We start from the raw sequence: 14,003 nt of genomic DNA on the forward strand, positions 1-14,003 counted from the left end.
CTGCAGAAAGAGCATAGACATTTGCAGAGGGCTGGGAGGTGCGGTTGCCTCCCTGCCCCCTTGCATGCCCACCCTGCCTGGTGTGACTGTGTACATTGAGAGAGCATTAAAGCCTGATAAACCACGGAGAGCGTTATCCCTCTGCAAGTCAATAGTGAAGCGACTCTGAGCATGCTGGCACTAGAGACACCAAAACAGTTAAGAATTTCAGTTGCAGTAAATTGGTGAATTTTAGTGATGCCCGATGAGCTTAACTGTTGGTCAAGCACAAGCACAGACAGGAATGAGTAACTGGACCTTCAGAGCAGAAAACCAGAGGCTGGGATGGGGGTCACCAGATGCTGTGTGTCAGCTCCCCGGTCACTCCCGGGCCCCTTCCACAATTCCCATCTCCATATTGACAAATGTTTGCCCACAGTAATGTGATTTGGAGGGGCCATCTCTAATTAGAGGCAGCTCTTCAAATGCAATGTATTCCCAAGCACTGGTAAGACCCCTGAGCCTGATGCTAACACCTGAGCTGCTGTAAGCTGTTACTAAGATCTAAACTCTCAGAGCTCCCTAGAACCCCAAAATAAGCAGGAGGTAGCTGAAGCTCTACAGAAGCAACTGATCAACTTTTCCAATACGATCAACACACTTCCTTTTTTGCTGCTCTCCCACCAAGAGCAAACTCTTGGAAGAGGTCTTGTTATCAGTAAGGTAGGGAGAAGGTACTCACCTGATGAGTGCTGATGAGACATGAAATAGAGCCAGTCCTGTTTTTTCAAGTTTAAAGTCTCATGTTGGCAGGACTGTAGGGGGAGTCTTAAAAATAAACACACTAATAAATAAGAAAACATCATGTGATCATGACTAAAAAAGCAATCACATGGGAAAATATTATGGAGAATAAATAGGGGAGAAAGTAAAACCGCTATGGAGGTAGGTGGTGACTGGAAAATAACGTAGAATCATTATTTTCTGGAATGGAGACATTTAAGTCTTCACCTGAATAATAATGATACAGGGGCTGCACTTGTGACAGACAGCCAGATGGCCAGTGTGCTGGAGGACAGGGAGCTTGCTAGAAGGTGGTGTGAAATATAGATAGGAATTAAGTGATATAGGCCCTTAGAGACTAATGTGAGGTGTTTGCATTTATTTCATTTTCAAGTCTATTAGAAGGTTTTAAGCCAAGTAGCAACAGCCCAATCTCCATTTTTAAAACTATAACTCTGGCTGCTCCGTTGGCGTGAATTATACAATAGTAAATGCAAAAAAAGAGAATTTAGGTAGGAAGTTATATTTTGTGACTCTGGCAAGAGATGATGCTGGCCTGCATCACTGAACCTGGAATATGAGGAAAGAGATGTTGATTTGAGGAAGTAACTTGGTTTGGCCAGAGACCACCAGAGTAGTTGAGAACTGAGACCCCTGGGGTTGAGGTGGGTTTTCAGTTCTGATAACAGCAATTGAGTGGTTTGTGGTTCTGTTTAATTAGAGGTGTTAGACTGTGGGAGGAGCAGATTTGAGTGGGCTGGAAAAAAACAGGGAAACAAGAGTTCCTTTTTGACTAATTTAAGTCTTAATTAGCACTTAATCATCCACGGGTAGGAATAATCACATCAAATGATTGAAGATATGAGTCTGATTTTCAAGGTGGACACCAGGGCTGCTGATATAAATTAGGTTATCAGCAGCATTTAAGCAAAGGGGTTTTAAGCTTTAGAGGTGGATGGAATCACATAGGAAGAGAATTTTTAGAAAGCAGATAAGAGGGTTCGAGTCTGAGACCCAAATTACTTCCAAAGTTAGAAGGCAAATAAGGAGATGTTAGAAAAGGAGATGGCGAAGAAACAGCCACCAAAGTAGGTTTGCTAGGGGAATTTTCTAGTATTGAAGCCAACAGAAAATGTGTCCAGGAGAAAAGTGACTGGGTCAATTACAAATGAGAGATTGAGTAAGATTATCATGGAAAAAATGCCATTGAATTTCACAAATGAAGGTTAATGAGACCTTCAAGTTATTAAGTGATTATATTTGTTGAAAGGAATGTGATATACTACAGCTTCTACTTAAATTTCATAATCAATTTAATGTTGAAAAAAACTAAGTGGAAAAGTGTGTTATCTGGGCCATGGAAGTATTGAGTGTTAAATAAATATAAGGAACATGCCATATTAGAGAAAAGACAAACTAAATAATTATGATTACATCATCTGGCTAAAAATATTTTCTAATCAAAGAGGTTTCTAAATGTTGGGATCAACTTCTGCAAGGTTAAAAGGTTTTTGTTTTTTTTTAATATTCAGATGTACATTATAGCTGGCTTATTAAAGACTTAAGCTATGTATATTATAGTCATGCAGCAAAAATAGGTTAATCAAAAAAAAATTTGACATAAAGCAAAAAACTATGTGAAGTTGGAGGAAAGAACTTTCCATGACTTACAACTTTTTTTTTTTCTCGACACAGGTATGGTGACATGGTCCCAAAAACCATAGCAGGGAAGATTTTTGGTTCCATCTGTTCGCTGAGTGGAGTTTTGGTTATCGCTCTGCCAGTTCCAGTAATTGTATCTAACTTCAGTCGGATCTATCACCAAAATCAACGAGCAGACAAACGTAGAGCACAAAAGGTGTGTATTCAGCTCTGCACGGCCCTGATTTAGCGGCTCCCACTTTTTATAATTATAGAGCTTGAAAATCCCTTACTGGCCATTCCGCCTTCCGAATTTGGTCGATAGTTGCATCAGTCAGCACCAGATAGGTTATACTACAGGAAAAAAAAAGAGAGAGAGAGAGAGAGATTTAATATCTCAGTAGCTTAAGACAACAAGGGATATTTCTCAATTGCTGTACAATCAGGCTGCACGTCGGTTACTGGCCCCGTGATAGAAACGCCATCTTGACAGTGTATTTCTGCAATCTTTCAAGCCGGGCTAAAAGATAATGATGAATCACATAATGATGCCTCTAGCTTCCTCCTGGAAGTGAGCCAAGTCACTTCCATTTCTATTGCCTTAGGCCCAAGCAAGTCACCCAACTATGTGTAACTTCAAAGTGAGCAGAAAGTACAATATTACAAACCAGAGGCAGAAAGAAAGAAGTATCTGGTCAGCTGCCCTAGCGACAGTGGTAAAATCAAGGATAGGTCCTCGGCAAATATATGATGTCGGAGTTTTGGGTCTGATGCATTTTATATCTGTGTCCATTAAGGGTCAAGCCAATTTCAGTAAATAAGGACTACTGAGAGTTACTGAAATGTCTCTGATATAATACATAGTGGACACAGTACACAGGACAGTATGATCATTTGTAGCAGAGTGTTATCCTGGCCAAGCATTTTACTATTTCTTTCAAGTTCACACCGGTGTATTAATCCCTTAGAGAGTAAGCAAGGAGCTTACTTACTTTACTCAATTCTAGAATGGGGAAAATAACACCTTCCAGTAAGATTAAGGTTATCTGTAAATGTACATAAGTATTGTAATAAAAACAATATTTAACATTTACTGATGGCCAGATATTAATGATTTTCAAAAAGTAATTCACAGAGTACTCACAACCAATCCATGAACTAGTTACTCTTAATAGTTTCCTATTATGTCGATAAGAATCCTAAAGTACCCAGAAATTGAGAAATTCTAAATTAATATACCTAATACACTGGAGAACCATCAAATAATCCAAGCTCCTCTGACTCCCAGGCTCATAGACTTAAAAACTATGATAGACCACCTCTCAGAAAAACTGTTTGCGTATTTCGCTCCCCTGTTCTTCGTCATCATACTCACCTTGAGAGTCAAGGTCCTTGTTTAGAAATGATTTTGAAGATCTCTTTGGTAGTTTCCTCAGGACTCTGGTGTAAATTTCCAGTATTCTTCCTGGACATTGTATCTTGTTCCTTAAAAAATGGAATTTTTTTCAACTATGCAAAAACCATTTATAACCTTGAATGTCAGTTTGGGTTATGTGGTATAACTATAAAGCATCATAAAAGAATATGCAGCAGCTAATAACTGTCTTTGTAGGTAATCCCAGAACAGGATTTTAAGTATGTTTAAACAACTCCATTCAGTCCCTCTAGTAGACAGTCCTATAGAGGAACTCTTTGCAAAGTTCAGATATGTTTGTTTGCATAGCGTTGTGTCCAGAGAACTTGTACATGTCCATTGTCAAAGATCCTCTTCCTTAAGCAATAAACTGCTCTTTCAGCCTTGTAGTTTCTTGCTATAAAGAATCTCCCATTTGGGGGCAATTTTTTGAACTAATTTTTGTACTGATTATTGTAGAGCATGGTGTTAAATATTTCAATTAGCATGAATACATAGCATTGATGATCTAATAAAGAGAGGGTTAGGAAAAGGCACTCTCTGAGTAGCTGTAGTCTCATACTGGACACACCTCTGGCAAGTATTGATGGAGGAATTTTGGCCACATCTGGGCTCCTTCACTGGGGAGTTTCAGGAACCACAACGATGGCTCTGCCCATATACTACAATCCCTCCACTGGGCACACTTGTACACTGCTTAAAATAATACAAATCCTACAAATATCTTAGCTCCCCAGCAACCGTCCATCTATATTCTAGAAAGTTCTTCTTCAAATTGAGTTACCTATAATTCATTTTTTATTCCAAAAAAGCTACTAATATGAAAACTATAAATTTGATTTTGAAATAAAACAATTTTCCAAATATATGTATTTTAAACTGCCATCTTCAACAAACAAATCAATAACTAAAACCTTAGAATGTTTTTAGAGTTTTTTTGATTAGAAAACAAAAGTAAATAAATGTGACCTTAAAAATTGCATTAATATGTTTTATGTGTGTTTTTTGGTATCTTGGAAATATCTCCTATGTTTCTGCCATAATGTATATCATGACTATTCGAAAACATGACTTAATATAATTAAATATAATATAATAATATAAATATATATATATAGATTAATATAAATAAATAATATAATAAATAATAAAAATATAATATAATAAAACATGGCACAATATAATAGCCTAAGTGGTATGTCTAGTAAATAATTGGTAACCATTACACTGGGCAAGTCATTTAAAAAAGAACAGTGGAGATGGAATAAAATAAGTTATCAAAGGATATATGCTAATTCCTTTCCCAGGAAATTAAAAAATAAGACAGCAAAAACATTCACTAGGTTAAAACAGTTTAAATTTATCTGTAGCGAGTTGACAAATACCAAAATTATGTGAAAATCACAGCTGATTTAGTCATGCAGTCCATGCAGTAGAAACATCAGACAAACTCAACAGTAAGTAATATACCAAAAAGTTTTATAACAGAGTTTTTGCTTTGTCCCTTTGCCAGCTGAACTCAAACAAAAGCATGAGATAAATATATACATATGTGCACATACATACATACACACGTGTTTGTGTGTATGTGAATATATACACACTCGAAAAAATGCCCAGCATCTCTCAGGGATTTTCTTTTTCATCGAGCTTATCCTGCTAGTAAGTGTTCTTCGTGCTCTCACTAGCTGTTCCCTCCCATTAAAAGGAATCTATCATGGAGCCCTCCCTGGTCACGCAATGGGTTATAGCGCAACACTGCAAGCTAGCGGCAGCTGCTTCAGTGCGTGTTCAGTCTCTGGCCCCTCAGGTGACCCAAATGGTGCGGCAGACCTCTCTTGACCTGCCCACTGCTCCCCTAAGCAGTGTACTTAATCTGCCTGTTCTGCTCCCCACTCTGTCTCTGGTGAATCCTCTCATAACCCCTACACCTCTGGCCTGTACCCCAGATCTATATGCATAAATAAACCTTAAAAAGAGAATTTATCATGTACCCCATGTCTATCCATACTTGATAAATTGACATGCCAGTTAATATAGACTTAAACCAGGATATCTCTCTCCCCATCCCCACCATTTTTAATTGTATCTTAATAGATTTACTTAATTAGTCATTCAGTTGAATATAATGTATTTGCCCAAATAAAGTTATACTGGTTAGAAGTAAGTGATGAAGTTAATATTTTGAATCTGGGGGCTACCCTATTTTAAAGTATACTCAGATCACTTTATCATCTGCATACTTACAAGAAAGTAAAATTTCTAGAGTAAATAACACAGTGGATGCAAGACTGATATTTTAGAATAGGGAATTACCTCAGACGACAAAGAAGACAGGCCTTCTTTACCTCATTTTAAGGTTGCCTAAGGTACTTATTTTTCAAAAGTATTGAAAATATGTTTGAGTTGGCAAGATGATCTAATAACTTCTCTTAATTTAGGACTTCATTTAGAAGATAGGTCCTATTTAAAGAAATCACTATCTTTACGATTTTTGGCTTAGACATCTTTGTTTGATCGATCAATACCCCAGGCTCTGTTTCAGAAACCACATTGAACTGTTCATATAATATCATTTGGTACAATTAAAAAACAATCCATGGCTAAAAACCATTGCCTACTAGCCTCTGAACATTCCACAGTAAAAGGGTTCTTGGTCAAATTAGTTTAAGAAAAATCACATACTATATTCTTCCTTTCATCTTTACAGAAAGCAATTATATTATGAGGAATCTACCAGCCAAGCAACTGTTTAACCCTTCGTAGTTCCAAAACTTTTCTTGACCATAGAACCAAGTGTGCGTTTCCTTTGCTTGATTTGGAATTTATCTCTTATACTTACTACTTCCTTGGAGCCAACTTTTAAAAATCCTGTTGAGTTTAGAGCAATTTTTTAAAGAACAATTTACAAAATATTGTTATATAGGGAATATGTGCTTATGAGACGAACAAAACACTGTCTCACTGTCAAGGCAGACAAAGAATTTCATCAAAGTTACTTTTCTACAGTCACAATATAAAGCATTTTATTAGAAATTTGGAAACCTTCTACTTTCCACATAGACGAAGGTAAAGTATTTATTGAAAGCTTACTCTAATTTCCATGAAATTTGTCATGCCAAGAAGTTGTATTTTGTATGGATTTGAGCATAGAAACTAGAAAGAATCTATTTCTTGTTACCAATGGAAGGTATTCTCTTAACCTTCCAACTGCACAGCCGGAGTTGCCAAGATTGTCATACTGAGTGGGTCAGGAATGAAGTGAAATGATTTTCTAAAATACCTTTGTAAAAAAAATCCTCAATTACCTATTGGAACCAACGATGTAATCACAGGTCATAAAGTCTAGCATTCAACAGACATTTGGTATGGTGCTCCACAAGACCAATTACGGCAATTAACTCATATAGGATTGTAATAAAATGAAAGAAAATAGTCACGACTGAAATTGAGATGGGAGGTTCTTTTTCTAACACAGCATGTGATTTAGCAAAATGGCTATTCTGTCTCTAAAACTATGGCTTCTTTTCCTGTAAGCTTTGAGCCACTTCTGTGGCAAAGGGTGCCACCATATGTAAACTTTCCATTATGAGAAATGTCATTTCCCTTTGCTGGATAGTGCTTTTGGTTAATGGGTACGCCTCATTTATGAAAGAAAATAATGTGTCCTAATACTGCTGCTAAATGCTTAGCGAATGATATAAGTGCGAGAAGTAACTGTGATATAGCCAATATAATTACACTCCCTGGTTACAAAAGGAAAGAAGCGGGAGGCGGGAGGAAGTAAGAAGAGGGGAGAGAGAAAGGAGGGGCAGAGAGAAGAGATGGGGCAGGAAGGAAAAGGAACCATAAAAGGTGTTGAATGTTCCAGGAGACCAATGAAACTTTAGGACTAAATTGCAATAGCCACCTCTTTCTGGAAACCAAATGCATATTTAAATAAGTTATTTCTGAATTATTACATCAGTTCTAGGTCATTTCCAAATGTACTTGCCACTTGCCATTTCTTTATTGAGTCTGGCCTGAAATCCTGGCTATGTAACACAGCTGCTAAAGTTAAAAATTTTCTACCTCACAACTTTATTCTTTAGTATTGTCTTAGTATTTGCAGTGATTTAAACATTAGGATGAAAATAAAGGGTGAAAATTGTCTATTTTTTCCCATCACTTTTAACTACAATATTTATAAAAAGTCTGGTCCCAACCTGAAATCAGCATAAAGGAAGAATAAATTCACGGGGGTGGAGAAAAGGGGTAAAGTTGAAGTCAGATGAGACTTTAATGTTATTTTCAGAGTTTCACACATCTCAGTGCTGCTCTCAAACCTGCTTTCAAATGCTGTGAATAAAATATCATCTTGATACAATTTTGAAGAGAATTTTGGCAAACCTATGAAACAAAATACACATATGTATACACTCTTTGAACCGAAAATACTTCTGCTTCTAGAAATTCATCTGAAAGCTAAATTCATAATGATTCAAAGCAAGAAAAAAAAAGGTGATTTGCAAAGTTAATTACACAATAAAGAAATGAAATGATATCAAAGAGTATATTAACCAAGAAAGAACCATAGATATTTTTGTGGAAGTATAAATCAACGTGACCTGCTCAGAAAGCAGTTGGCAACATCTGTTAAACTTGCAAAAGCATGAACCCTTTCCCACAGTAATTCTGCCTATAAGAATTCTCCCGACTCACATGTGTGCAGTGTTATCACCAAGATACATGGCTCTCCTAGTCATGTTAGCTTCTTACTTTGTTTATATCATTAATGTTAATAGGGTCATATCATCAAACTAGTAAAAGTTCATTTATTTAAAAATTAAAAATATCAATTATTGTTATCTGGCTAAATAAATGATGGTTCCTTCAATGAGTGGCAAATGTACATACATAAACAAATGAGATAGATTTATCTATGGAAATATGAAAGGCATTGTAAAACATACTAGCTGGGTGCAAAAGGATGAGGTATATTCTTCTGACTGAGAATAAGTGTATTTACCTAGGAAATTTCTAGTAAGACCCTATAGAAATGTTACCAGTCATTGACACTAAAGAGCAGGAGTAAAGGCAGTTCCAAGGTACAGAGTGATTTTCATCCATTTTTGAAATAAGCATACGTTTAATTTCTATTTAAAAAATAAATTCTCAAAAATTTTATTAAAAAAGAACATTCCGATTCCGGCCCTCCCGTGTGGCACAGTGGGTTAGAGCACAGCACTAAGAAGCTAAAAGCCACTTCCCCATGAGTTCGATTCCTGCCAGCCCCGGAGGTGACCACATGGTGTGGCGGACCTCTCCTGACCCGCCGGCTGCTCCCCTCAGCAGTGTACTTCGTCCATCTGCCTGTTCTGCTCCCCACTCTGTCTCTAGTGAAGCCTCTCGCCACCCATGAGCCACCCACAGCCCCAGTTCTGTATGTACAAATAAATAAATCTTTTAAAAAAATAGTTTTAAAAAAGAACATTCCAGAGTTAGAGCTGAAAATAGACTTTACGTGCATTGTTTGGAAAGGGAAAAGAAGGCATCCTGGTGTAATTTTACAAAGCAATTCTCATCCTAGCTGTTCTATTTGTTTCCTTACAAGCACTTGTTTTGATTTGTTTTGTTTTGTTAAGATTTTTTTATTTGTGCATACAGAAATGGGGTACAGGCCAGAGGGGCAGGGATGATAGGAGGATTCACCAGAGACAAAGAGGGGAGCAGAACAGGTAGACTGATGAAATACACTGCTGAAGGGAGCAGCATGTGAGACAGGAGAGGTCTGCCGTGCCATGCAGGTCACCTGTTGGCTGGGGATCAAACTCATGCTGAAGGGGTTTCAGCTTTGTCATGCTGTACTTTAAACGCTTATGTTACTAGAGAGGGCCCCTGCTTACAAGCCCTTATTAGATAAACATCATACAGAAAGAATAGACACTGCCATAGTCTTCTCCACTTGCTCTTTGGTAGTCGGAGACAGGTAGACTTCACCAGTTGTAAAGCTAATGGAATACCACATATCTGGCTTAAGAGGATTCCCTTACTAGTGTCATTTTGGTAATATCAGTGTAACTATGAACAACTGAATTTACCACCCCAAGCCTCTTTTAACTAAAGAACATTCTGTATGCACAAATGCTTTTAAAAATAAAAATAACACTATATATCACTTTGGAGTGACTCACTGGATTTTCATATCAACAACTTCAAGAAAGAGAAATCAGATGAGCACAGCTGTAGTATGGACATGAGCCAGGCAAAAGTGAATATATTTTGTGAATTCTTTTAGAGATCATGTTGGTCAGCGAGGGGTCTACATTGATCAATTACACAAAAACTTTGCAAAATTAAAACTAATATTTGAAGGTGCAGGTACAACTGAAAGTGATTTTTTACAGGGAAGAAGGTATAGAGGAAGGAAAGACAACGGGACGGAAGAGAAGGAAGGGAGGAGAATTTGTTTCTAGAACTTAAATACCAGTTTTTAAAAGGATATTAGTTTACATGTAAAGGATTTAGCAGCTTGTTTACTGGGTCTTCATTTCATTAACTTACTCAGTTTGGGGTAAGTGAAAATATAAATAAAGTCACACTGCTATTGTTCTCTGAACACAGTTAACAGAAACAATAATGAAATAATTTACTCTTACTTTAAGATTTCGTTACAGTTCTTAAATGCATAACCCAGTTCCAAAGTACTGAATTGTTCATACTGATAAATGTTAACTAAAATAAAATACTCAGTGGTAAAAATATAATGTGCTGTGTTTATGTAAGGGGAAAGGATGTCCTGAACAAACTCTACAGATACAGGTTTTGTGAATTCCACCCCCACCCAGATAATGGATCTACAAATCCCATCAATACTAAAGAGAAGCATGCTGGGACCTGAGGGTGGAGTTAAGCAGCCAGGTTTGAATATGAAGCCAGATATGGGGGCTTTGGGGGCTCTATTGGCCTGGTGGCGAGGGCTTGTCTCTTGGCTCTTCTTTGTTCTCAACATGCTATTGGGGATCCAGGTCAGCAGAACTGGTAGGACCCATTCACCAACTTATCTCTGTCTCTCTCTTTCCCTGAATTATCCATGTCCCTTTTCCCTTGTAAATAAACCCATTATTGAACTTTTTGTGTGTGTCTGTAGTTGAATCTTAAGTGCATGGGTGAGGACCACCGTCTTGCGTTGGGTTGCCCTTAACAGTTTTGTGTTGTTTTTTTTTTTCAAAGATTTAATTATTCATACAGAATTGGGGTACAAGCCAGAGATGCAGGGGCAGTAAGAGGCTTCACCAGAGACAGAGTGGGGAGCAGGATAGGCAGATGGAGGAAGTACACTACTGAGGGGAGCAGCGGGCGAGACAGGAGAGGTCTGTCATGCCATGTGGATCAGTTCCGGAGCTGGGGATCGAACCAACACCAGAGTGGCTACTGCCAGCTTGCAGTGCTGCATCCTAACCCATTGTGCCACCAGGGAGGGCCAACAGTTTTTTGTTTGTTTGTTTGTTTTTTAAGGTAACAGTGACTTGCGAAAAGCCGCCATACTATTAAAAGTATGTACTCTGACATTAGGAGCATACAGAGTGTATTCAGTGTTTTAAGAAAGCACCACTGTGAGTATTAACAGAACATTCCTATTTCTTCTCTAGAAAGCCAGACTGGCCAGGATTCGGGCAGCCAAAAGCGGAAGTGCAAACGCTTATATGCAGAGCAAGCGGAATGGCCTGCTCAGCAATCAGCTGCAGGTACAGTCAAGCTCTTCATTTTTCCTAATGTTCAATTTATTGGTGTAATATTGATTGAGTCTACTTAATATAATTTTATTGTGAGTAATTACGAGCATGGCTACTGAAACAACAAAGGTATCATTTTTTAATAACCTCTCCCCATACGGTCTAAGTGGCGGCAATAACTTAGATACTGGGCATTGAAATACTGCCAGCAAATCATTATTTCCGTTCATGACTGGGCACTATTTTTGCATTGACTCTTGTAAACACGGTGAGATAATGTGAATTTTAATAAGAAATAGATAGTAGGTCATCTTCAGGTTTCTGGAAGGAGCCCTTGAATCCTTTAGGAAATTTCTAAGCCTTGGGAGCTAAAAAGGTGTTGTTATGTTAATGAGGTGACCTCTACCACATCTAAGGAGTCAAGGACCAACCAAGAAGTCCCGGTAGGAAAGAGGGACTGGAGAGTGAATTCAGTCACCAGTGGCCACTGATTTACTTAAATCTATGTAATGAAACCACCATAAAACCCCAAAAGGATGGGGTCCAAAGAGGTTCCAGGTGGTGAACATGTGGAAAATTGGGGACAGTGGCATATCCAAATGAAAACTCCGTGCCCTTCCGCACAATTTTTCTATGCATCTCTTCCCTCTAGTTGGTATCCTGAGTTATATTCTTTTATAATAAGCCAGTAATCTAGTAAGGAAATGTTTCTCTGAATTCTGTGAGCTACTCTAACAAGTTAATTATACCTGGAGTGATCCTGAGACACTCTGATCATACCCAGTTGATCAGACAGTATAGGAAACCTGGACTTTGGACTGGGAATCACAGGCCAAGGTCAAGGGCACTGGTACCTCCAAACTGTTGCTCTTTGGTCAGAAACAAGAGTGATAATCCGGGCTTGCCACTGGCATCTGACATGGAATGCAGGTAGGGGTGAGCCCTTATCCTGTGGAACATGATGCTACTTAGCATTCAAATTGCGTTGAATGGCATGTAGGACACCCAACTGGGACCCAGAGCATTGCTTGAAGAACCCCGCCCCGCACCCTGCACCATGCTCACACACACACACTTTAGAATTGGGTCCAGATCCCTTTTTATATGGGAAATGTAAAATATTATCAGTGACTCAGATATCTCATTTGTTTCCTTAAAAGTCCATTTAGGTGAGGTGGTAAAGGGTGACATGATACCTTGTTTTACTTCTTAATGGTGAGGGAACCTCATTTACTGTGATAAAGGTCAGAGCGTATAAAACACACTTGAGAAATTTTACTTTTACCTCAAAAGTTCCCTTTAGTATTGAGGATCTTATCCTCTTATAAAATTATAAAATAGTTTTTATGTAGGTGAGCATGATAGAGGTTTCAGAATTATCTAAGGCTCCCAGGCTTTCAGAGATTGTCGGTAGTTGAATGTGTAAAAGAGATTCCTGTTTTCAATTTAGGGAAACAAATCTAAAAGACAACCAATAATTTGATGAAAATGCAAATGCTGACCAGCAAACTTAAAAGCAATGCATATTTGCCCTGTTTTAGTTTAAAAAAAAAAAATGCTGCCACTTAATCTCAAGAAATAGGCCAGATCTCTCTGTCAAAATGTGTGGCTAAGGTTCTTACTGTAGGAAAATAAAATAGAAAGCTCTTCTCTTCTCTGTGTTAACAGTCCTCCGAGGATGAGCAGGCCTTTGGTAGCAAATCCGGCTCCAGTTTTGAAACCCAGCACCACCACCTCCTTCACTGCCTGGAAAAAACCACGGTAAGGAACAACAGGCCTGACTGCCTACCTCTGTCTGCAGACAGTAACCCCATTTGCTGTTGTGAATACTTAGTGCTTCCAAGCATGATTTCACTGTCTGTATTACCAGAAAATATGCCAAAAACCAAGGAGTCAGAAAAATTCACAATATTTTGAATGACTCTAAAAGACTCCAGTGACTTTTCAAGTTGGAAAGTATTTCAGAGACTTATTTTAAAATGCTTTTGTCCTTCGTGCTTGTCACAACTCTAGTGTAAAATATCAAATTAATGCAGATAAAAAGTTGTTCCGCCACTGCTAAATATAAGTCCTATATAGGATCATTCCCCCCTGATTCTTAAATTACTGATTAAACAGAAAAAAAAAAAAAAAAAAAGATGTTCAAGTGCTCCTGACATCTGGATACAGCAATATGAATAGCAATACCAAAAAATAGACAATAACATAATGCAAGTATTTCTTTCATTCACAGTTATTATGAACAAAGATGATAAAGCCTATTTATTCTCATAGGAAAAACAACAAATCTAAACACCAGCCTGCCCTCTGGGTTTGAGAACCGAGCTGCATTTCTCCACTTATCAGCTGTCCATCCCGCTGCCCTCTTGGCTAAGGTGCCCATTCTCTAGCTGGTTTTTTTAAAAGAAGTCACAGCCTGTGACCACAGACCAGAATAAAACTTTTACCATATTCAAATCAAGTCTCTTCCC

At 38.0% G+C, this 14,003-nt stretch overlaps 1 protein-coding gene across 3 annotated transcripts in view; it reads left to right on the plus strand.

The window, feature by feature from the left end:
• KCND2 (potassium channel, voltage gated Shal related subfamily D, member 2) overlaps positions 1-14,003 on the plus strand; it is a 435,485-nt gene that overhangs the window by 417,352 nt on the left and 4,130 nt on the right. The window contains exons 2-6 of one of the 3 annotated variants that reach the window (XM_012720804.1): positions 2,458-2,620; positions 11,449-11,549; positions 11,985-11,996; positions 12,753-12,767; positions 13,230-13,336. In XM_012720804.1, coding sequence (XP_012576258.1) covers positions 2,458-2,620; positions 11,449-11,549; positions 11,985-11,996; positions 12,753-12,767; positions 13,230-13,336 — 398 coding nt within the window. Of the gene's footprint in view, positions 1-2,457; positions 2,621-11,448; positions 11,550-11,984; positions 11,997-12,752; positions 12,768-13,200; positions 13,337-14,003 lie in introns of all 3 variants that reach the window. The other 2 variants (XM_012720805.1, XM_004676975.2) reach the window with 2 other exon arrangements.

This window comes from Condylura cristata, unplaced genomic scaffold (assembly GCF_000260355.1).
Source record: "Condylura cristata isolate star-nosed mole 26May11 unplaced genomic scaffold, ConCri1.0 scaffold00005, whole genome shotgun sequence".
Classification (NCBI taxonomy): domain Eukaryota; kingdom Metazoa; phylum Chordata; class Mammalia; order Eulipotyphla; family Talpidae; genus Condylura; species Condylura cristata.